The 22798-nt window shown below is 49.5% G+C and overlaps 1 protein-coding gene across 5 annotated transcripts; it reads left to right on the top strand.

The window, feature by feature from the left end:
• The first annotated feature begins 236 nt into the window (after positions 1-236).
• KIF18B (kinesin family member 18B) lies at positions 237-21234 on the top strand. Of its 5 annotated transcripts, XR_014078890.1 has the most exons (17): positions 237-349; positions 9400-9726; positions 10272-10429; positions 10756-10860; positions 11066-11176; positions 11257-11454; positions 11914-12090; positions 12699-12773; positions 12895-12995; positions 13725-13911; positions 14269-14396; positions 17634-17839; positions 18070-18288; positions 18356-18595; positions 19502-19591; positions 20070-20173; positions 20409-21234. XR_014078890.1 is itself a non-coding variant. In XM_081577127.1 (16 exons), the coding sequence occupies exons 2-16, from the start codon at positions 9408-9410 to the stop codon at positions 20513-20515; spliced, it is 2592 nt and encodes an 863-aa protein (XP_081433253.1). In that variant the 5' UTR covers positions 237-349; positions 9400-9407; the 3' UTR covers positions 20516-21234. The 5 variants fall into 5 exon arrangements, 2 of the variants coding, with proteins under 2 accessions (XP_081433253.1, XP_081433254.1); XR_014078889.1 differs by having other exon boundaries at positions 18070-18595; positions 19311-19591; XR_014078891.1 differs by lacking the exon at positions 18070-18288 and having other exon boundaries at positions 18504-18595; positions 19311-19591.
• Positions 21235-22798: the final 1564 nt, after the last annotated feature.

The following is a 22798-nucleotide window of genomic DNA, read 5'->3' on the forward strand; positions in this document are numbered from 1 at the left end:
CTACCCCATACTGGTTTCTGCTTCTCATTCCGATGGGTCCAGCCTCAGGCACATGGCCTCAAACCTCCAGCAAGCAGGAAGGCGAAGTGCGCAAGCGCATTGTGGACAACGCCCGCCACTTCCGAGCTGTACTTTGTTTCTTCGGAAACAGCCAATCAGCGATCCGGGCGGCGACCAATAGGAAACGCGGAAGAGCCGACCCGGCTTATTTGAACACTCGGCGCGGGCCGGAGGTTGGCGCGAGTGGGGTACTCGGGGAGGGGGTGATCTCTGGTGGTCCGGGTTTCCGGTCTGCTGCGGCGGGACCCTGCAGCGAGCGGCGACACCAGCGACGGAGAACCGACGAAGGGTAAGCACTGGCCCACGGCTGAGCCGGTTTCGCGGGCTCCTGCGCTCAGGTCTGGACGCGCGGACCGAGCTGCTGGCGGCTGCGGAAGCCGGAGCCGGGCCTCTGTGTTGTACTCGGAGGTGCAGCCTGAAGACCAATCAGGTCCTGGGTGGTCCTCTCCTAACACGGCGTGGGGCGGTGCGGGGAGAAGTCGCTTCCTTCGATGGCTGCACGGGAAATCTGGACCCTCTGCTTATTTGTACGCCACCTTGACTGGGGCCGGCACGTCTGCACCTCGGCCCAGCCTTACGTACATCCGCTCTGGGAAAGGTCTTACTCACACGTAAGGAAGAACTGGGTCCTCCCGCGGGCTAGGACTGGAGACCTGGGACTCTGCACATCTGTATGGAGTAGCTAAGACCCTCGCTGTACATCTATGCAGAACTGTTCGCAGAGCTGTGCCAGGGGCCATAACTTAGTTACTGGGGCACCTAGTAAATATTTGATTGAATAAAGGAAGGAATGAAAGAACGTCTGCATGACAGAACACCGGGCCTTCTGCTGTTGTTTCTAGGATGCCCTTTCTCTTAGCTTTGACTCTTTAATGTACTGAAGTGACACGGAAAACATAAGCTTGGTCTGTCGTGGGAAATAGGTTTTTTTGTTTGTTTGTTTTAACTTCAGACTGTGGTTCTTCTGGTATCAGGGGGAAATGCCAGTAGGTCATATCAATTCTGATTATGTTGGCTAACATTTATTGACTTACCAGGTTTGAGTTAACTCATTTAATCCTCACAACAACCCAATGACATAGATACTTATATTTACATTTTACAGGTTAGGAAGCAGAGAAATCAAGCTTAGTTCCGAAGATAACATCCACAACATTTTTCTGTATAAGCTTCTCCAGGATGTTACCCTGCTTTCTCTAGTCTCATCACTATCCTTTCTGGTCACCAAATTCCATGCTTCAAACAACTACCAACATATCCAGTCCTTCTCTGCCTATTTCATGGTTGAATGCTTCCACCCTCAGAAACTTTAAAGTGTCTCAATTTGTTGCTCTTTATATTTATTATCTAGCCTAGCTCCATTTTTTTTACCTTTTTTTAAAGAAAAAAGTATGCAAGTAGCATATATTTAGAGATCTTTGTAAAAATTGTCTCTATCTGGCCACATAGTGAATCTAAAGAGTTTTCAGAGTACTGTAAAAACCATATTCTATTTCCATGATCAGTTAAGCTTAAGATACAAAAGAAAAAGGAATAAACCCACGCTTGGATTAAAAAAAAATTTTTTTAATGACTCAGTCAAATAAGATATCATTATTGTAATTAAAAAGTAATTAGCATGAAACAGTGATAATGCTGTTTCTAAAACTTGGGTGATGCAGTTAAAGAACACTTAGAGGTAAATTTATAGTCTTAAATGCTTGCATTAGAACATTTTCTTTTTCATGCTCAAAGTGAGACAAATATCCAGTTTTTATAAGCTAGAACAGAACAACAGAATAAAAGTGTAGAAAATAAAATGAGTTAAGGGCAAAAATTAATGAAATAGAATTTTACTATATAATAGAGATGATTAACTTAGCCAAGAACTGTATCTTTGAAAAGACTAATAAAAAAGCCAGACCTCTGGTAATATTAAGACTAAAGAAAAGAAACATGAAAAAAATGACCTTAGGAATTAAAATAGGGACATAATTTTGGTTACTCAAAGATTAAAAGAGAAAGACTTCAATGGGAACTCTTTTCGATGATTGCTTTTGGGCAAATTTCTAAGAAAAACAACTCACCAAAACTGATTCAAGAAGCTATGAAAATTTTCAACAAACCTAGGACTACTGAAGAAATTTAATTAGTTTAAAAACTACCTTCTGTGCCATGCCGTGGGTCCTAAGTCACTTCAGTCGTGTCCGACTCTGTGCGACCCTGTGAACTGTAGCTCGCCAGACTCCTCTGTCCATGGGATTCTCCAGGCAAGAATACTGGAGTGGATTGCCATTCCCTTCTCCAAGAGATCTTCCCCTCCCAGGGATCGAATGGGCTGTTGACGTCTAACCTGCGCTGACAGGCGGGTTCTTTAGCACTAGCGCCACCTACCTTCAAACACATCAAAAAACCCCACCAAATTCCACCAGAAACATACAGGCATCTAAACGTCTACAAACTCTCCCTAAAAAAAAGAAAAGAAAACATTTCCAGTTTATTTTGTTATACCAAAAATGAGGCAAAGGAAATTTCAAGTCATTCTCTTTTATAAATGTAGTAAAAATCTGAAATAAAATATTAGTAATCAGAAGCCAACAATGTATTAAAAAAAAAACTACATTATGATCATATTGGATTTATTGCAGGAATGGGAGAATAGTTCAATGCTAGAAGATCTATTCATACAATTTACACATTTACAGATTAAAGAAAAAACATATTTCATTAGGCACAAAAGTATAAGTCAATAACCATTTATGTATTTTTTAATGGTATGCTGGAGATAGAGGCGGGCTTCCCTGATAGCTCAGTTGGTAAAGAATCCGCCTACAATGCAGGAGATCCCGGTTCAATTCCTGGGTTGGGAAGATCCGCTAGAGAAGGGATAGGCTACCTACTCCTGGTTTCTTGGGCTTCCCTTGTGGCTCAGCTGCTAAAGAATCTGCCTGCAATGCAGGAGACCTGGGTTCAATCCCTTTGTTGGGAAGATCCCCTGGAGAAGGGAATGGCTACCCGTTCAAGTATTCTGGCCTAGAGAATTCCATGGACTGTATAGTCCATGGGGTTGCAAAGAGTCAGACACGACTGAGAGATGTTCACTTCACTTCAGAAATAGAGGCAAATCTCCTTAAACCAACAAAAAAGTGAAATAATAGGAATATTCCCTATAAAATCGGGAAAGAGACAAGATTGCTCACTACTGCTGCTTTCTTTCTTTTTTTTCAGTCTATATAATTTTATTTATTTATTTATTTATTTTTGGCTGCGCTGGGTCTTCTTTGCTGTGCAGGCTTTTCTCTAGTTGTGGCAAGCAGGGGCTACTCTCTGGTTGCAGTGCGGTGGCTTGTTTTGTTGCAAAGCACAGTCTCTAGGGCTCAAGGGCTTCAACAGTTGCAGCACATGCATTCTATGGTTGCAGCTCCCAGGCTCTAGAGCACAGGCTCAATAGTTGTGGCACAAGGGATTAGTTGCTCTGCAGCATATGGGATCTTCCCAGACCAGGGATCGAACCCGTGTCTCCTGCTTTGCCAGGTGGATTCTTTACCACTGAGCCACCAGGGAAGCCCCTATTGCTGCTTTCAAAATTGTACCCAAGGTCCTAGCTAGACAAGAAAAATAAACGTCCTAGCCTGCAAGACAAGAAGAATAAAAAATGATTAGAAAGGAATAAACAAAACTGTCCTTAGTTACAGTTTTGTCTATTTAAAAAAACAAAAAAACACAGTGCTATCTCTGCACTACCACCCATAGAAACAGTCATCTTTGGCCATTTTTCCGTGGTTGCTAAGGTGAGGGGAAGTAGGACCTGCAAAAGCCCAGGTAGAGGGCAGAACAGCCTTGGATGAAGAGTAGTGCCTCTGATGACAGAACAAAGTCAAGTTCTGGCCTTGCTACTTAGCACCCACATGAGGATGTCCTTCCTGAGCTTCAGTTTGCTTTGTAGAGTAGGGATATAACAATTGTATCAATAACTACAGAATGACATTGTTGTGAAAGTTAAATGAAACACTTGTAAAGCACTTAGCATAGTGCGTGACACATAGTAAGTGCTCAGTAAATGTTAGCTATTATGTAATCGTAATTATTTTTAGGCTTTTGGCTTCAGCCTGCTTTTTCTGGCCTTTATTCATTGATAGGACAAATATTACACAGTATGTACTGTGGTCTGGACTTGGTTCCAAGTTATCTGGGGTGCACAGACTATATCAGCAGAGGGTCCTAATCTCTTGGAGTTTAAAGACAAGAAACACTGTGTCAGAGTTGTGAAGGAGCAATGAAGGGAGCCACAACAACTGCTATAAAAAGTGCAACACCCAGGGATAGGCACCTGCCTTCTGAGCTCCCAGTGTCTGCAGGCAGACCCCCTCAAGTCCTCAAGCGTTCTTCTCCAGGGGCTTCTGAGGAGCATGGGTTTGTTTGTTTTATCCGTCCCTATGATGGTGGGCAGAGGAAGCTACCCTGAAAACAACCGAATCTTGGCTTTCCAGCCCCAGCTTGGCAGTGAACTAGCCTCCGGGTTTTAATGAGCTGCCCCGGGTTAGAAACAGGACGTGACTGTGGCTCGCTCAGAACCCTGAAGATCTTATTAAAGAATCATCTGCCTTGTACTTTGGGCTGAAATGCTCTTTCCAACTGAGGATCAAAGCAAACTTGACAAACGTTCTCTCATTAATCTCCCATCCCCCTGGGGCAGGCGCAGATCAGTAGCTGTTCTCTCCAGCTCTCAAAGGGAGAAGCTGATGTGACATCCACGAGGTGTGGCTGGTGGAAAGACCTCCCCAGCAGTCAGAGGCCAAAGCAGAGACCAGGACCCAGGTGTCCTGGCTGGGGCCATGCCAGTGTCACCCCCCCACACCTCCTACCCCATGCCCCCAGCACTTTCTCAGGAAGAAGGAAAACATCTCATTAGGCAAACAGTCTGCCTCGCCGGCCCTCAGGAGGCGGAGAGGAGAGAACTGTAAAGGTTAGGCGCACTCTGCTGCCAGTGCCCTTTTTAATTTCCTGCTTTGGATATGATGCTGCTCTGTGGTTCCTCCTCAGCTAATACCCTCTCAATGGGGAGCTGGGACTGGCCTTAAGGCAGCCAATATAGACTCAGACGGTGGGACCAGGCACCCTCTGCCTTCACTTGCCTGGTCACAGGAGTGGGGTTCCTAGGAATTCCCTGGCAGTCCAGTGGTTAGGACTCTGTGCTTTCACCGCCAAGGGCCCAGGTTCGATCCCTGGTCAGGGTACTAAGATCCTGCAAGCTGTGTGGTGAAACCAAAAAAAAGTGAAGTTCCCTGGAGGTGGGGATGCGAGGATAGGAAACAGGCATTCTGAATGTCGAAAATTAGGTCCAGTCCATTTATCTGAAAGTGTTTGCCGAAGGCATAATGCTAGTTACATGAAAGGGATTATAATTATTATACAAACATAAGGGACTGTTACAACAATGTGAGCATGAGAACGTAGTATATAATGTCATTACGAGGCAGTGTAGCAGGCTCTATGGCCAGACTGCCTGGGTTGGAACCAGGATTCATCACTCACTACCACTGGGATCTGGGCAAGTTGCTTAACCCTTTCTGTCTCAATTTTGTCCTTGAAAAATAACTATGAGAATAGTATCTATTAGGACTTACCTGGCAGTTCAGCAGTTAAGACTCCCTGCTTGCACTGCAGGAGGTGAGGTTTCGATCCCCTGGTCTGGAAACAAAGATGCCTCACGCTGCCAGGTGTGGCCCAAAAGTAAAAAATAGATAAATAATAATAATAGTATCTATCTTGTGGGGTTGCAACAGAGTCGAAAGGAGATGAAACGTGTAAGGCATTTAGAACAGTTCCTGACAGAGCGGACACTTACCTATTATGTTTATTATTGTGATGGCCTGATGGCTGAGACAGGAATAGAATTAATTAGACTCCAAAAGATAATCATTGGTTGACATCTCTGTTCTGTGTGGGGAAGAAGTTGGGAAGTTTAGGGGTGAAAGACAAGAGTTTGAAATCAACTCAGTTCTGCCTCATCCCCCAAGGACAACATGAGTTGTTTGCTGGAGTATTAGGTAGAAATCCCACGTTTCTTTGCTGAATGACCTTGGTAATAGTGACCCGTTGGCAGAACCTAGTCTTTCCTAGGAAAACATTCATCTATTCCTATCCCCCCCACCTTGAACAGCGCACCCCCCGCCTTTTCTTATCCCTGTTAATATATTCCTAGACTTGAGCTGAACTTTTCCAGGAATATCTGTGATTCCTGCATTCCAGAAATTCCGTCTCTACCCTTGGTAGGCTGGCTTGAAGGAGAAATGAAAAAAGCACACAGAAAGGTCTGAGGGGAATTCAAGAGGGAGTACATAAATAAGCTTTTGGAATGACTACCAGGGCAACATTAGGAAATCTATCCATGTCACCCTCTACAGTAACAGACTAAAGGAGAAACACCGTGTGATCATCTTAGCAAGTGCCAAAAAAGCATTTGATAAAATTTAGCACCCATTCCTAATGGGTAGTGGAGGGTGGGGAACTAAATATAGAAGAGCTAAAAATAGAAAGTAACTGTCATTATTTGCAAACTTATCATCATTTAATTGAAAAACCTAAGAGAATCAATGACAATCTAATAGAACTCATAAGGGAGTTCAACAAGGTGGCCAGATATGAGATCCGCATGCAGAAATCGGTAGCTTTCCTATGTTCTGGCAAAACGAATTAGAAAATGTAATTTTTAAAAGAGCCTATTTCCCATATAGCAAAGACTGTACAGTAACTATTTGTAAATCTATCAGGAAATTTACAAAACTTATGTGAGGAAAATAATAAAATTTTACTAAAGATTATAAAGTTGTGAATGATGAAAAGAGATACAATATTGCTATATGGTAAGACTTCATATTGTAAAGATGCTAATTCTCATATTAATCTATGAATTCAAAATAATCCCAATTAAAATCTTAGCAGGATTTTTCATAGAACTTCATAAGCTGACTCTAAATCATATAAAGATAAGCTGCCCAAGAATGGCCAAGAAAAAGAACAGTAAGGTGGTATAGAACCACAATAATTACAACAGTGAGTTACTGGAAAAGGAGAACAGAATGGGGAATCCAGAAACAAATTCATGTTTATATGAGAATTTAGTTATGTTAAATGTGGCATTTAAATTAGTGGAGAATGAATGCATTGTTTAATAAATGATCTTGAGATAATTGCTTGCCATTTGGAAAGAAAAGATATTTAGAAATATTCTCATGCCATTCGCACACACAAAAATAAATTCCATCTGGATAAAGACCTAAATGTAAGAAAGGAAAAGTATTAGAAATATTTTTTAAAAGTGTTTATTACTTTGGGGAAGGACTGTCTTCTTAAATATGACATAAAAATAACAAAAGAAGAGGTTGACATATTTGACCATTTGAAAACTGGAAATTTCAGGTATGGCCAGAGTAGGATGTTTCTTCAAGAATGCATAGTTGGAGTACTTCCCTGGTGGTCCAGTGGCTAAGACTCTGTGTTCCCAATGCAGGTGGCTCAGGTTCAGTCGCTGGTCAGGGAACTAGATCCCACATGCCACTAAATAGTTTGCATGCCGCAACTAAAAATGCCACATGCCAAAATGAAGATGGAAGATCCTGCATGCTGCAACTAAGACCTGGTGCAGCTAAATAAATATATAAAAATAAATATTTTTAAAAAAGGAATACATGATTGATTTGATGCCAAGAATAACATCAAGTATTACCACACCAACAAAATAAAAGAGAAAAAAAAACATATATAATCATATCAGGAGATGCTGAAAGAGCATGAGATAAAGTTCTAGATATTCCTGATAACAACTCTGAGTAAAAATAAGAACAGATGAAACTACTAATATGATAATGACCTATTTGTCTAAAAGTCGAAAACTAATGTCTAAATAGTGAAGCAGTAAAGATCAAGATACTTTAAGATAAAAAACAAGACAGGGGTGCCTATTATCATCATTATCATTTAACTCAAGGGAATGCAATAGACAATAAATGAAATATTTATTATAATTGTGGAGAAGAAAGGGTAAAAAAATTATTTTGTGATATGCAATTGTGTACTCAGAAAGCTCAATAAGCTCTAATAAAAAACAGTTGGAATTAATAAGAGAGTTTGAGGATTGTAGGTAAAAGGCAAATATGTAAAAATCAATCATGTTTTTCCCTACTAGTGTTTACTGCCTGGAAATGGAGATTGGGGACGGTATTCCATTCATAATAGCAATTAAGTCCATAAAGTACTTGGGAATTTTATTAAAAGAACAATGGCATAAAAAAAAAATGACAGAAAATATCTGAATCTACAAAAAAATACCTGAACAAATCAAAAGGTAATAGCCATGTTCTTATATGAAAACATCTAATATAAAATAAATATGTAAATTTAATATTAATTCCAATTGTAATCCCAATTGGGTTTTTTGAGGGGGAATTGGTTCTGAGATGGAGATGGAATTGATAAAGATATTCTTAAAGTCAAATAGAAAAAAAATGATTGAAAATAGCCAAGAAAATCATGAAAAAGTAAGCTGGGGGTAGGGTTAGGTCTTGCCTTGCTGGATAAGAAGCAACTGTTGGGACTTCCCTGGTGGTCAGTGGTTAGGACTCCATGTTCCCATTGTGGGTGGCTGGGTTCGACCCCAGGTCGGGGAAACTATATCTTGTTTGTCGCAACCAAGACCCACTGTGGTCAAATAAATGAATAAAAAAATTTTTTTTTAAGGAATGGTGTTCCTTTTAAAAGGAAGTATTGTGTTGGCACAGGAATAAACAGATTAATGGAACATAATAGAAAGCCCACCAATGCAGTCACTTGGATATGGCAAAGGTGGTATTTCAAGAGAAAAAGAGATGTGCTGTGCTGTTCTTAGTCGCTCAGTCGTGTCTGACTCTTTGTGACCCCACAGACTGCAGCCCGCCAGACTCCTCTGTCCATGGAGATTCTCCAGGCAAGAATACTGGAGTTACTACACCCTCCTCCAGGGGATCTTCCCAACCCAGGGATCGAACCCAGGTCTCCCACTTTGCAGACGGATTCTTTACTGTCTGAGCAACCAGGGAAGCCCAGGAATACTGGAGTGGGTAGCCTATCCCATCTCCAGGGGAACTTCCCTACCCAGAAATTGAACTGGGGTCTCCTGCATTGCAGCTGGATTCTTTACCAGCTGAGATACCAGGGAAGAAGAAAGATATTTGTTAGTAATTGGTGCTGGCATCAATATTTTTATTCTCTCGAGGTATAAAACGGAGATGAGCTGTAGAGGAGGTGGGAGAAGGCCCCTGAATACTAGACTGAGGGATACCCAGTCAGGCCGGAGTCAGATTGGTCCTCATCTCTGCCCAGGTGTTGCCATGGTGATGGCGGTGGAGGACAGCATGTTGCGGGTCGTGGTGCGGCTGCGGCCCCCGACTCCGAAGGAGCTGGAGAGTCAGCGGCGGCCTGTGGTTCAGGTGGTGGATGAGCGGGTGCTGGTGTTCGACCCTGAGGAGCCCGATGGGGGCTTCCTTGGCCTGAAATGGGGCAGTGCCCAAGATGGCCCCAAGAAGAAGGGCAAAGACCTGACATTTGTCTTTGACCGGGTCTTCGGTGAGATGGCCACCCAACAGGATGTGTTCCAGCACACCACCCACAGCATCCTGGACAGCTTCCTCCAGGGCTACAACTGCTCAGGTGAGCCCGCCTGCCCCTCCACTGGGTACCAGATGAGGAAGGCTCTGGCCCTGCCTTCTCTGTGGGCCCCTCACTCAGTCTTCTCCGGGGTGGGGGCCACTCTGCTGGGCCCTGGGATAACAATAGGTCAGACAGACAGGGTTCCTGCCCTCTGGATGCTTACAGTCTAGAGCGGGGAGAAGACACGTCACAAAATCACACCTGCAAGTAGGTGCTTATCAACTGAGCTACATGAAGTGAGCGAAAGAATTGTGAGCCTTTCATAGAGGAAGCTACCCAGGCTGGAGAAGGTGCCCTGAGGAAGGGACAAGCTTCTACCCGTGGTGGAGACCCCTGCGCCCTCAAGTCCACAGGCCTACAGGGGGACCAGGAATGGACACGGAGAACTCGACGGCTGGGAACGTGGGGGCTGTGGGTGGGTGGGAGCAGTGTAACCATGTACGCGGAAGGAAGGAAAGGGGTTCAGAGGAGGAGAGGGGCTGACCGGATGGCAATGTACTGGGGGAACCCTCTTACCCCCCTCCTTCCTTCTCCGTCCTCTCTAGTGTTTGCCTATGGGGCCACCGGGGCCGGGAAGACACACACCATGCTGGGAAGAGAGGGGGACCCTGGCATCATGTACCTGACTACCATGGAGCTGTACAGAAGACTCGAGGCCTGCCGGGAGGAGAAGAGGTCCGAGGTGCTCATCAGCTACCTGGAGGTACGGCTGTTGGCGCCCCAGGACGGGGCAGCTTCATCCCTCATTCTCACAACCACATGAAGAGGGAGTGAGGTGGAGTAGGCAGGAGGAGCAGAGGGTAGTAGGAAGTGGGCGGACGGGGGCCCAGAGGCCGGACACAGCTCCAGGAGAGACTGCGTGTGAACTGACCCTACTCGTCATGTGACGTCATCTCGCAAGGGCCATTCACCAAGCACGTCTTGTCCTTTTCCCTGGCCCAGGAACTCTGCCCTCCCCCAGCCCCCTAGGGGAGAGACTTCCTGATCAGCCTCTCCACCAGGCCCCTCCCTGGCTTCCTTTCTCCTCAGGTGTACAATGAGCAGATCCATGACCTCCTGGAGCCCAAGGGGCCCCTTGCCATCCGTGAGGACCCTGACAAAGGGGTAGTGGTACAAGGACTTTCCTTCCACCAGGTAAGACTTGGGCTTAAGTGGGACGGGCAGCCCCACTGGTCCTCCGGGATCCCCTCACCAGGCAGTTTGGGGATGTCCTGGATCCTGTCAGGGTGGCAGTGGTGATAGCACGGGAGTGACACTGGTTCTGAAGAGCAGCACTTCTGTTGGAGAAAAGTCCTAGGTGGAGAGACCACAGCCCCCTTGCTTCGTGTCTCCTCTGCAGCCAACCTCCGCTGAGCAACTGCTGGGCATGCTGACCCGGGGGAACCGTAACCGCACGCAGCACCCCACTGACGCCAATGCTACGTCCTCCCGGTCCCACGCCATCTTCCAGGTGAGCAGGGGCCACAGGCCAGGACCTAAGTCTGGACTCCTGGTGGCCAGCACCCCCTCACCCTGGCCATCTGCCCCCAGATCTTTGTGAAGCAGCAGGACCGGATCCCAGGTCTGACCCAGGCCCTTTGTGTAGCCAAGATGAGCCTCATTGACCTGGCGGGCTCGGAGCGGGCGTCCAGCACCCATGCCAAGGGGGAGCGGCTGCGGGAGGGAGCCAACATCAACCGCTCGCTGCTGGCCCTCATCAATGTCCTCAACGCTCTGGCGGACGCAAAGGTAAAGCCACACGGAACCAAGCTCCTTCCCAGGGCAGCAACACAGTGCCAGGGCCGAAGATCCCTCCCTCCAGCCCTGGGTCAAAATTCCCTGGTAGTCCAGTGGTTAGAACTTGGTGCTTTCACGGTAGTGGCCAGGGTTCAATCCCTAGTTGGAGAAATAAGATCTTGCAAGCCCAGCAACTTAGTTGGAAAACAAAAACAGGGACTTCCCTGGAGGTCCGGTGGTTAAGACTCCATGCTCCCGATGCAGGGGACCTGGGTTCAATCCCTGGTCAGGGAACTAAATCCCACATGCCACAACGAAGACCCAGTGCAGCCAAATAAATAAATTAAAAAAAAAAATATATATATATATATATATATATATTTAAAAAAACAAAAAACCCCAAAGCTACCAAGTCCCGGCCTGGCTCTGTCTAGTCTAGACACTCACTCCACGACCACCCACCGTCCCTAGGGCCGAAAGTCTCACGTGCCATACCGGGACAGCAAGCTGACCCGCCTCCTCAAGGACTCTATTGGGGGCAACTGCCGAACAGTGATGATCGCCGCCGTCAGCCCCTCCAGCCTGACCTACGAGGACACCTACAACACCCTCAAGTATGCCGACCGGGCCAAGGAGATCAAACTCTCGGTGCGTGCCAGCCGGGACGGCCAGCCTGGAGTGGGGGTGTAGGGGTGTCGGGGGAGCCCCCAGACTGGGAGGAGGAGGGGACAGGACCCATCCGCTTCCTCCAGTACCTGGAGCGAGCATTGCCACAAGGCCCGGAGGAGAGGTGACACAGTCTTCGTCCTTCAAATATCACAGCACTGGGAGGGTTGAGGCTGAATTATCTCAAGAGGAAGGCAACAGAAGGGAGTGGCCGAGTGTCAGCCACTTTGTCAGATTTGTTTTTAGCAGCAGGCCCTTATTTTCGGCAAAACAACATATAATGCAGAGAGAAGCAGAGTTGCCTGGTTTCCCCCGCCTCCCCTAGGGAGCCCTGGGGCTCCTGGATCCACTGCTGCAAAGCTCCTGGGCCGGGGAGAGCGTGTGGGTCAGGGAGCCCGGGGTCTCGGGGTCAAATGCAAGCTCTCCTCCTGCTGTGTTAGGTGAGCCCCTGGCCTCCCTGGTTCCTCAGTCGTGAGGGTGAGCAGCCGGGGTGTGAGTGAGTGCCCGGCACAGTGTCTGGCCATTGGAAGTAGTTGCCAAAAGCTGCTTGGAATAAACAAACAGCTCTCTCCCCTGTGTCCCCACCTCAGCTGAAGAGCAACGTGATCAGCCTGGACTGTCACATCAGCCAGTACGCCACCATCTGCCAGCAGCTGCAGGCTGAGGTGAGGAGCCGCCTGGGGAGCTTGACCAGGGGGCAGGGCCCTCGGGGGCAGGTCAGGAGCACCGGGGTGCCCCCACCCTGCGCTCAGCCAGGGCTCTGAGGGGCTGGGCGCTCTGTTCCAGGTGGCCGCCCTGAGGGAGAGGCTCCGGGTGTACGAGGCAGGAGCCCAGGCCCCACTGCACGACCCTCCACGGCCCCGCAAGCCAGGCCTTCCACATCAACCGTGAGTTCTGTCACCCTCTCCTGCCCCGTCCTTTCCCCAGCCTGTGGAGGGCTGCTGCTGCTGCTGCTAAGTCGCTTTAGTCGTGTCCGACTCTGTGCGACCCCACAGACGGCAGCCCACCAGGCTCCCCCGTCCCTGGGATTGGACTCCTCGGTTCTGTTCTGGCACCTTTTGGTTTGGGATTCTCATTCAGTGCCCAGCTCTCTGATTGTCACCTAGAATGTTTTGTGCTGAAGGAGTAAACCACACCCCAGTCCATATAAGCAGGATCTGCTATTCACAAGAAGGTGCATTCAAGGGGTGGGTGTCATTGTTTTCTGGGCTTCCCAGGTGGCACTACTGGTAAAGAACCTGCCTGCCAATGCAGGAGAGGTAAGAGAAGCAGGTTCGATCCCTGGGTTGGGAAGATCCCCTGGAGGAGGGCATGGCAACCCACTCCAGTATTCCTGCCTGAGAATCCCATGGACAGAGGAATCTGGTAGGCTACAGTCTATGGGGTCGCAAAGAGTCGGACACGACTGAAGCGACTTAGCGCGCATGCATGTCATTTTTTTTCTAAAGCAGAAAATCCTTGACTCCTTCTTCCCCCTCAGCTACTGCCCACTTGTTACCTGAGCATCCAACACCTTATAGACTCTGTACCACCTGGAGCCACAGAGATCCTGCCCCTCCCTGCTTTTCCCACCTGCCCCTGCTTCATGCCTCGCAAACCTCTCCTTTTCTCCTTAGCCTCCCCAGCTGCCCCTCACCGTCCCACCTCCCCAGCCAGCACTGCACCCCAGAGCGCCAGCCAGGGTCTGCAGTCCTTCAGGAGGAGAGCCTGGGGTCAGAGGCCCCGGGGGAGAAGGTCGTGGATGGGAACTCCTCAAATAGGGAACAGCCCCCAGAGGACAGGGACGAAGGCCCGGCCAAGGAGGTATGACTTGGAGCTGGTGGAATATTGGAAGAAAATCTCCTCCCCCAACTCATGGGTCCCTTCAGTCCTGGCTTCTCTGCTTGGATGATTTATATCTCAGTCATTGGGAGACTTTCAGATTCTGTGCAGGAAGAACTGGTCAGATCTGGTGTGTCTGAAAGCAGGGAGCCTGTTTGTTACCAGAAGGGGAGGAGGGAGGGACGACATGAACTGGGAGAGAGAAGGACCCTACTAGGACCAGGTCTTTCCGGGAGCTGTCATTCCCGCTCTTGGAGGATGGGTGGGTTTCAGGAGCTGTGCAGGTAAAGCGAGGGAGGCCACTCTGGGCTCTCTACCTGTGACACTCTTCCTCTCTAGATTCCAACCCAGGTGCCAGAACAGAACCTCAGACACCCATCGCCCAGGGGTCCTGACCTGACCGTGCAGCCCAAGCCAGTTGTGGACCACCTCCCACCACCGAACCTGGACAGGGACTGTTCTAAGCAGTAGGTATCTTCTCGCTTCTCTCCAGGCTCCAAGGCAGGAGGTGATGGGTTCCAGGCCCCCCGGAAGCAGAAAAGTGAAAGTCGCTCAGTCATGTCCAACTCTTTGTAACCCCACAGACTATAGCCTGCCAGGCTCCTCTGACCATGGAATTCTCCCTGGAAGGAAAGTAGTGCCAAGCATATCATAGAAGCTCTGTTTGTGTTTTAGTTAAAGAGGCAAGCCTTTTTTTTTTTGGCTGCACTGGGTCTTTGTTGCTGCACATGGCTTTCTCCAGTTGCAGCAAGCAGTGACTATTCTTCATTGCAGAGGCTTCTCTTGTTGCGGCTCGTGGGCTCTATAGAGCAGGCTCGGTACCTGTGGTGCACGGGCTTAGTTGCTCCAAGGCATGTGGGATCTTCCTAGATCAGGGATCGAACCCTGTGTTCCCTTCATTGGCAGACAGATTCTTAACCACCACACCAGGGAAGTCCAGGAGGCAAGTCTTTTGTCATCCAATTGTCCCATACCTGCTGTCAACAATTTCATATTATCGCCTACTCTGTTTACGTAGCAGCCTCTCTATTTATTACTCTGTGTAGCTGGCAGTTTGACAAGAGGGAAGCAAAACACCAAATTCCATCCACACAGCTGGCGAATGCCAAGGTAGGGCAGGGCTGCCTGGGGCTGGAGCTATGCTTTCCAGTCTAAGGGCCAAGCTGCCTGTGCTCAGCCAAGAGAAGCTGGGCGGCCACTGAGGATGGGACAGCCTTCCTGAGTCAGGTGTTTGTCGTCTGTCTCATCGACAGATCGACCGAGGCTATTTCTCCTCAGAAGCAAATACAAACCCAGAGAGAAATGGCTTTTGGACCATTCTTTCCGTGCTTAATAGAGAGGTGCTGGTTGTATTTTCTTCCTTGGCCCCCAGAACATAAATCCTCTGCCACTTAGCTTTGCTGCTGCCAACCCGACACCTCCCTCCACAGCATGCCTCACGCTAGGCAGTGTATTTAAAGCTTCTGGATAGAAGGGCCTGTTTAATTTTATTTCTTGTTGAGGAGTGTCTGTTCCCGACTCAGCAAAAATGCTGCAGCCTGAATAATCAGTGGCTTATTATCTGTCTCCTACTGCTGACTCCCCAGGGCCCAGGAGTGGCAGGAATGTACTGGCGGGATGCCCCCTGGACCCCAGGGAACAACCACGGGCTGCCACTGATGACTCAGGGTCTCTTGGCCTGGAGTCCCCCGTTGCGAAGATGGGGGACACCAGGGTTCTCATTTCTGCTCTGCCTCTGATTTTGTGGTTTCTGACAAGTGGCTTCAACCTTGGCTATGATTTGGACATCACAGTCCAGAGCTAATAATGTTGTTGTTTAGTCGCTAAGCTGTGTCTGACTCTTTTGCTCCCCCATGGACTATAGCCCACCAGGCTCCTCTGTCCATGGGATTTCCCAGGCAGGAATACTGGAGTAGATTACTATTTCCTTCTCCAGGAGATCTTCCCGACCCAAGGATTGAATCTGCGTCTCCTACACTGGCAAGCGGGTTCTTTACCACTGAGCCACCAGGGAAGCAGAGCTAATAACAGATACTAATAAAAGTGATGGAAGACCCAAAGTATCAGGGGTTGCGGAACATTCTAGATCCGCAGCCCCTGATACTTGGGAACACCCTAACAACCAGATAATCGAAAATAATTTCACTTTGACTTTAGAATTTAGAATCTTAGACCACTGGGACACTGAGTAGATTTTAGATTTTCCAGTTCAGTGGTTTTTCAGAATTTTTTTAGCAGCAAAGCCCTGTCTTCAAATGAAATCTTATCCTGAGGTCTAATATGTAGAACAGATAAAGCAGAGCTATTCCATTAAAAATGTCCTCTGATGGGTTTCTTGAAACCTAAATTGAAAACTCGTGATATAGACCAACTCCCCATTTGCCGGGGCTACAGGACGAGAGGGACGAAGTCAGACCTGGGTTATCTGACAGCCAAGTCAGAGCATTTGTCCCCAGATGCTCACTTTTCTCAGTTGTCTTATTTTCATATAATTTGTGGCTCAGGCAGATATAGAATGAGTTTCTGCGGTGTCCTTTTTAATTTATATCCTGCTTTCTTCCAAAGGGGCCTGGAAGCTGCTTTATAACATGAGTTTGGGCTCCCTGTGCACACACTGAGGGCAGAGGAGGGGGCTCAGAGATGCCCAGGCAGATAGTGCTACCCAAGGATAAATGATTGGCCATGAATAATCCCCACCGAGATAATTGTGTTTATTCTTTTATCATAGGTGTGCCTCACAGAAAGAAAATTTGCTTTATTAGAATCTAAATTTACAACATCAATAATCACATTATCCTCGTAATTTCCTTTAAATAGCCCCTCAGTGCATGCAAAGTACGTGTTAATACACACACACTCTTTCAGGATCCCAACTGTTAAATAGAAAGTGCAGGCTGAATGCATTTTTGAGGGTCTCCTCAGAACCAAGATCAACATGGCCTGTCTTATTTAATCTCTTCTTACCCTAATGAGGTAGATGACATGATTATTATTATTACAGAAAATAATAATTAGCTAACCTTACAGTGCTGGGTATGTACCAAGTACTCATTAAACACTTTATATCTAAAATAACCCATTTGGGGAGTCCACTTCGCTGGAGTCCAGTGGTTAGGACTAAATTTTCACTGCTGAGGGCCCGGGGTTCAATCCCTGTTCAGGGAACTAGGATCCCGCAAGCCGCCAGGCATGGCCAAAAGTTTTAAAAATAACCCATTTCATCTTCTCAGCAATCCTATGAGGTAGCTGCTTGTGTTATCCTCATTTTAGGGATGTGAACACTGAGGGTGTGAGGTGATCCAAGGGGTCACACAGCTGGGAAGTGTTGGAGCTGGAATTTGAGCTGTTGGTCTGGCTTGAGCCGGCCTCTTCTCTGCGACTTCTAATGGCCCCTGGGAAATGGACTCACTCAAGATCACAGCACTCATAGGTGGCAGAGCTGAGAGGAAACTCAGGCGTTCCGAGGTCACTTAGCGCCCTTTCCCTACTTTCCGAGTCCTGTCTTTGTCAGGGGACGTATTTAGTGGGTGAAGCCTCCCACCATTACCTGCGGTCATCTCCGCCAGCCTTGATCTTCAGCACAACTGGGAGGGTGATGAGGCTGGCCAGGCAGTCCCATCAAGGCAGAAGGGGTCCAGCACACATGTGCTATTCATGGCCGAGAGATCTGAGGCGGGGCGGGGACCCCCTTGCCTCTCTTCCAGGTTGGCCCTGAGGGTGCTGTGCCTGGCCCAGCGCCAATATTCCCTGCTCCAAGCAGCCAACCTCCTGACCCCCGACATGATCGCAGAGTTTGAGACGCTGCAGCAGCTGGTGCGAGAGGAAAATGCTGAGCCTGGAGGGGAGGCTTCTGGGGAGCCTGGCCCAGCCAGGAAGGCACCTCTGGTTCAAGAGCTGCGTTCAGAGTCAAGTGAGTCTCAGCCCTGCTCTGCTTCCTTCTGTCAAGGGATGGCCACAGCCTCAGATGCATGGTTTGGTGGGAGGCTGGACCCCTGTAATCATGGGCATCTGCACAGAGATCCCAGGAGTCATGCAGACCTGAGGAGTCAGGTGCTCCTGCCTGTCTCGTGTCTCCCCAGATTCTAGAAACTCTCCTCCCTTCAACCCCTGATCCCTCTCCACACCCTCCTCTCTGCCCAGAGTCTGCAGGATACTCGGGCCCCGTGACTCGGACCATGGCAAGGCAACTGAGTGGCCTCGCACACACTCTAGGGGTCCCACCCAGGCCAGACTGCACCCCACCCCAGGCATCCCGGGAGGCCACAGAGAAGAAGAGGAGGAGACCGAGCCCTTCAGAGCCAGACAGCCCCCCAGCCCCAAAACTGGGGACCAAGCGCCAGCGCCAGTCCCTCCTGCCCTGCCTGAGGAGGGGGCCCCTGCCTGAGGCTCGGCTTCCATGTGGGCCCAGCACCCCCACGGCAAAGAGGGCCCCCTCCCCCTGCCCATCCCCTCGCTTCTGCCCAGCCACGGTCATCAAAAGCCGGGTGCCCCTGGGCCCTTCCGCTCTGCAGAACTGCTCCACTCCTTTGCCCCTGCCCTCTCGGGACCTCAACGCCACCTTTGATCTCTCCAAGGAGCCCCTTGCAAAGCTGGGCTTCCAGGAATGCGTTGGTTGGGACAATGTGCCCCAGGAGCTGAACAGGCTGGATCAGCCCTTCATCCCCAAGTGAGTCTCCCTTCCAGCCTCCCAACAGGGGATAAGGGGTCAGCGAGGGCCAAAGGTGCTGCCAAAGGGAAGAGGAGACAGTCCGCTCTTGGAGTTGACTCTACATCTCTCACCCTTTGGTCTGACCAGCATCCAGGCCCAGGGGAGCAGAGGATGTTTCTGTCGGGGCGTGGCTTCTCTTGGGGGTCCTGCCTTGTCTGTCTATACTTCAGAGCCACCAGCTCTGTTCTGGTTTGTGACGTGCCCACAGTAGCTCACAGAAGCCCTCTGCAAGCAGGGAGTAGGAACTAACCCGGGGTGCCCACCCCACTCTGTTCTTCTGCGTCACTCAGGCCTGGCCTGAGTGTTCCTCTGAGAAATACCCGTTTCCGCCACTTCCACCCCAGATCCAGCCCAGCATCTGGAACTGGGAAGGGAGGGGGAATCCTGAGAAAACTTTATTCAGCATTTTCTGGTGGAAAGCTGCTCTCCCCCTCGCCCTCTGCCCGCATGGCAGGGCAGAGGAGCAGCGGCCAGCTCAGGACCACAAACACGCTGCAGACTAACCTGGACTCAGGAGGCCAAGGGTGGCAGGCTGCCCACTCCCCCCCATCCCTCCCACAGCCCAAACCCCCCTCTTGGTAACAAGCTCAGAGCCAGGCAGGTGGAAGGGTGAAACTGTCTGAACTCCAGCTCCCCAGACACGCCACAAACTGACACCTGGATGTTCTCCCAGAACAGGGCTGTCACTCAGCTGTCATCCGAGGCTGAGTGAGGCAGGGAGAGGAATCAGCCTTCTAGGAGGAGGAAACCTCAGAGATCATCCTGTCCACCCTCCCAGCCCCGCCAGCCCGGGCGCCAGAGGGGGGAGCGGCTGGCACCCGTTTCTGGTTCCCTTCTGATCCCTTCATCTCCCTCCCTCCCCAGCGGCCCCATGCCCCTGTTCACCATGAAGGGCCCCAAGCCAGCATCTTCCTTCCCCGGGACCTCAGCCCACAAGAAGAGGCGTGCTGTGAGGTGAGGTTGGAGGATGTGTGGGGTGGGGGCAGAGAAAGTTTTTACTAGGGCAGCGGATGCCCAGGCAAACTACAGGCCCTGCACGTGTGTGTGTGTGTGTGTGTGTGTGTGTGTGTGTGTGTGTGTGTGTGTGTGTCTGATTGTCTGACTGAGGGTCCCGGGTTCCTGCTATTACGGGATTATACTAGAGGTGGGTGTCTCCCTCCTTTGGTAAAGGCTGCGGGTCTCCTCTCCACGAGGGAGACATGGAGTGTTCGCTAGATAACCCAGGCAGTGGACTACCCACCCCTTACCTCTACTTCCCTTCCAAACCCCATGCAGCTCCCCTTCCTTTTGATGCTCAGTCTCCCCCTGTTCCCAAGGCTCGGTGTCTAGCTTTTACCACCACCACCCATCCCCCCACCCCACCCCCATAGTCCACAGACTTGGCTGTGACCTTCCCACCCTCCTTCCTTGCTTCCTTCCTTCCCCCCTGCAGTTCCTCCGTTTCCCGCTCACTGGGAGTCGCCCGGGGCCGCAGCCGCATCGCCCGCCTTTCCAGTACCACCCTGAAGAGGCCAGCTGGGCCCCTGGCAATCCCAGGTGACTGGCATTTGGGGGCAGGATGGTCTGGGCCACAGTGGCAGATGGAGACAAGAAGTAGGAGGGGACAGGGTGGGCCAAGACCCAGGCGAGTGGAGGGCCTAGAGTCCTTTCAAGCATCTCAGGGACCCTGGTAGGAGGGGAGACATGGGTTTTGGGGTGGGGGAAGGGAATGGTGGGATGTAGCCTCATTTTCTCCTTCTTCCTGACCTCTCCTCATCCAACTGGCCTGCAGAGCCCCCCTCCAGTCCCCACTACCCTGGAAACCAGAAGAGCCAGAAGGAACTGATGGGGGTTAGGGGAGCGCTGTCAGCTGGGAGCTGCTCCATCAAGGTGTCCTGACCGTCTGGCCCCTGTTGGTCCCTGGAGCCGCCTGCATCAGGAGCCCTGACCTGCCTTCCTGGCTCAGAGCAATTAACGCCAACACCCTCTTCCTTTATTAACAGTCCTCCCCCAGCCGTTCATTCTGCTACTCACCCTCTTTATTAATCTCTAGTTGCACTCAGCTTCTCAGCGTGTATATATTCATTTGTGAGTGTTAACGTGTTGCTATTTTAAAGGGTGCTGCCATCATTCCCCCCTAGTTTATAATGCCCTCCATGCAGGAAGCTAGCTACGGGGGGCTTTGTTTCCTATCCTTCTTCCCCCACTCCTCATTTAACACAGGGCTCTGTGCAGTGGAGGAAGGGTGAGCATGGGAAGAGGAGCAGATGGGGGAGAGTTCCAGCTAGGCTCTTCCTGGCTTTGAGAGAAAGGCTTCTTCAGCCCCATCCCCCCAGCTTGAAGCAAGAGCCCAGCCCCCTGCAGCAGTCCTGATGATGATGCCGATAATGGTGCCTTGATTTCCAAATGAAAAGAGTTTATCATTTTTACCCTATTGTAAACAGGATACACACTCAGTGTAAGAAGAAGTGTAAACCTTAATGCTACCACCTAGATGTAAGAGCTATTAATACTTGGGTTTATATCCTCTGATCCTTTATTTCTGCATATATACACACATATATATAGGTGGATATATATTTTTTTATTATAATGATCAATAAACCATCTCCATCCTTGGCGTGTGTTTCTCTTTGTATACCTAGATAGAACAGCAACCTCTTCTGACCCTTTAAGGCCTCAAGAAACCTTTTTTTTTTTTTGGCTGTGCGGCCTAGGGAGATGTGGGATCTTAGTTCCCCGATCAGGGATCAAACCCTTGCCCCACTGCAGTGTCAGTGCAGAGTCTTTACCACTGAACTGCCAGAGAAGTCCCGAAACAATCTTTTTTTTTTTAAAAAGCGTCTGAGTATAAAAAAATCCCCCCTCTGCCTCCTTTTGCACCCTTCCGAGTGGGACCTGCCCCTTATTCTGCAGCACCACCCTCTACAAAGGTCTCTCTTAGTGAGTGAAGGTGTGATCATGCTTGAAGGCTCGTTCTATCCTCCTACAGCCTGGGTGTGGGTTGCCCGGAGTTCCACCGTCAAGGAGAGCGTTTCAGTGGTCCCCAAGTCTTAGTAAGACTCCAGGCTGAGCCCCCACCTGCTTGAACCCACCACAGTCCTCCTCCCTCCAGCTCCAAAAGTCCACTCCCCATGTCATTTGTGGCTCTCCTCTCCACTCATTCAGATTGCGACAGTTCAACCCAAGTTTACCTCTGTCTCCCCAGGAAGACGTGGCTGACTGCATGAATGAATAGCATACACAAAATTACAAGAATCTTGTGTTTAAATTGCTTCTGAAAACAAACATGTTAAAGGCATTTAGCACTTTGTGAGTAGTGTGTAAATAATGCCGCTAATTTCAAACTGCTCTGGGGGTGCCTCCTCCCCTTCTACCTGGGGCACCCCTCCCCGCTCAGTTTCCGTGCCTTTTCGGAGGAGCGAAGCATGCCAAGGGATACCCTGCATTCCTACTGACTGCAGGCAGCTCACAACTTCACAACCTTACGCAGTATAATGAGGAAACGGACAGAAAGGTTAACAAAATGTGCCCGGGGTTAGATGGCAAGTGGCAGCTTCAGGACTCAGACCAGGGTCTGGTTGGATCTATGCGTGACACTGAGCTGCTTCCCTTTAGAAGTGAGCAGACATCTTTTCTTTCCGCGAGCCGGGGATTTCCTCCTCTCCAATTCGTCTTAATGAGTTTTTTCCCCCCATGTGCCATGGTTCCCTCAGAAGCAGTCACCACCTCACATCTGGAGCCCCCAGCAGCCTGGTGTGACGCCTTGACCTCAGGAGGCCTCGCTTCCTGCTGGTTGGATCGACATTGAATAACTTCCCCATTTCCTGGGGCCCTCACATACATTATCTCATTTGATCATCACCATCACCCCTGCAAGTGCAGAGGCGGGCAGGCACAGAGCAAAGCAGCTGGTAACCAGGGCCAGGAGGGCAAGCTTCAGGCTCCGTTGCAGGAGGCTGAAGTCACTTGGGCTGGGGGCCACTCACAAGGGGAAGAGGTCACTCTTGACAAGGTTGTTCTGCAGCTGACCATTCATTAGGCAAACACCCATGGCTCTCTGGTGCAAAATGTGCTCTCGGGTGACCCATTAAATGTACAAAGACTCCGCTGATGGAGTTAAGCACGTGGGCTCCTGCCCTCAATCACAGGGGGTAGGGCTGAGGTGTCCAGCTCACAAGG

Source organism: Giraffa tippelskirchi, chromosome 3 (assembly GCF_054371585.1).
Source record: "Giraffa tippelskirchi isolate mGirTip1 chromosome 3, T2T-mGirTip1v1.2.pri, whole genome shotgun sequence".
NCBI lineage: Eukaryota > Metazoa > Chordata > Mammalia > Artiodactyla > Giraffidae > Giraffa > Giraffa tippelskirchi.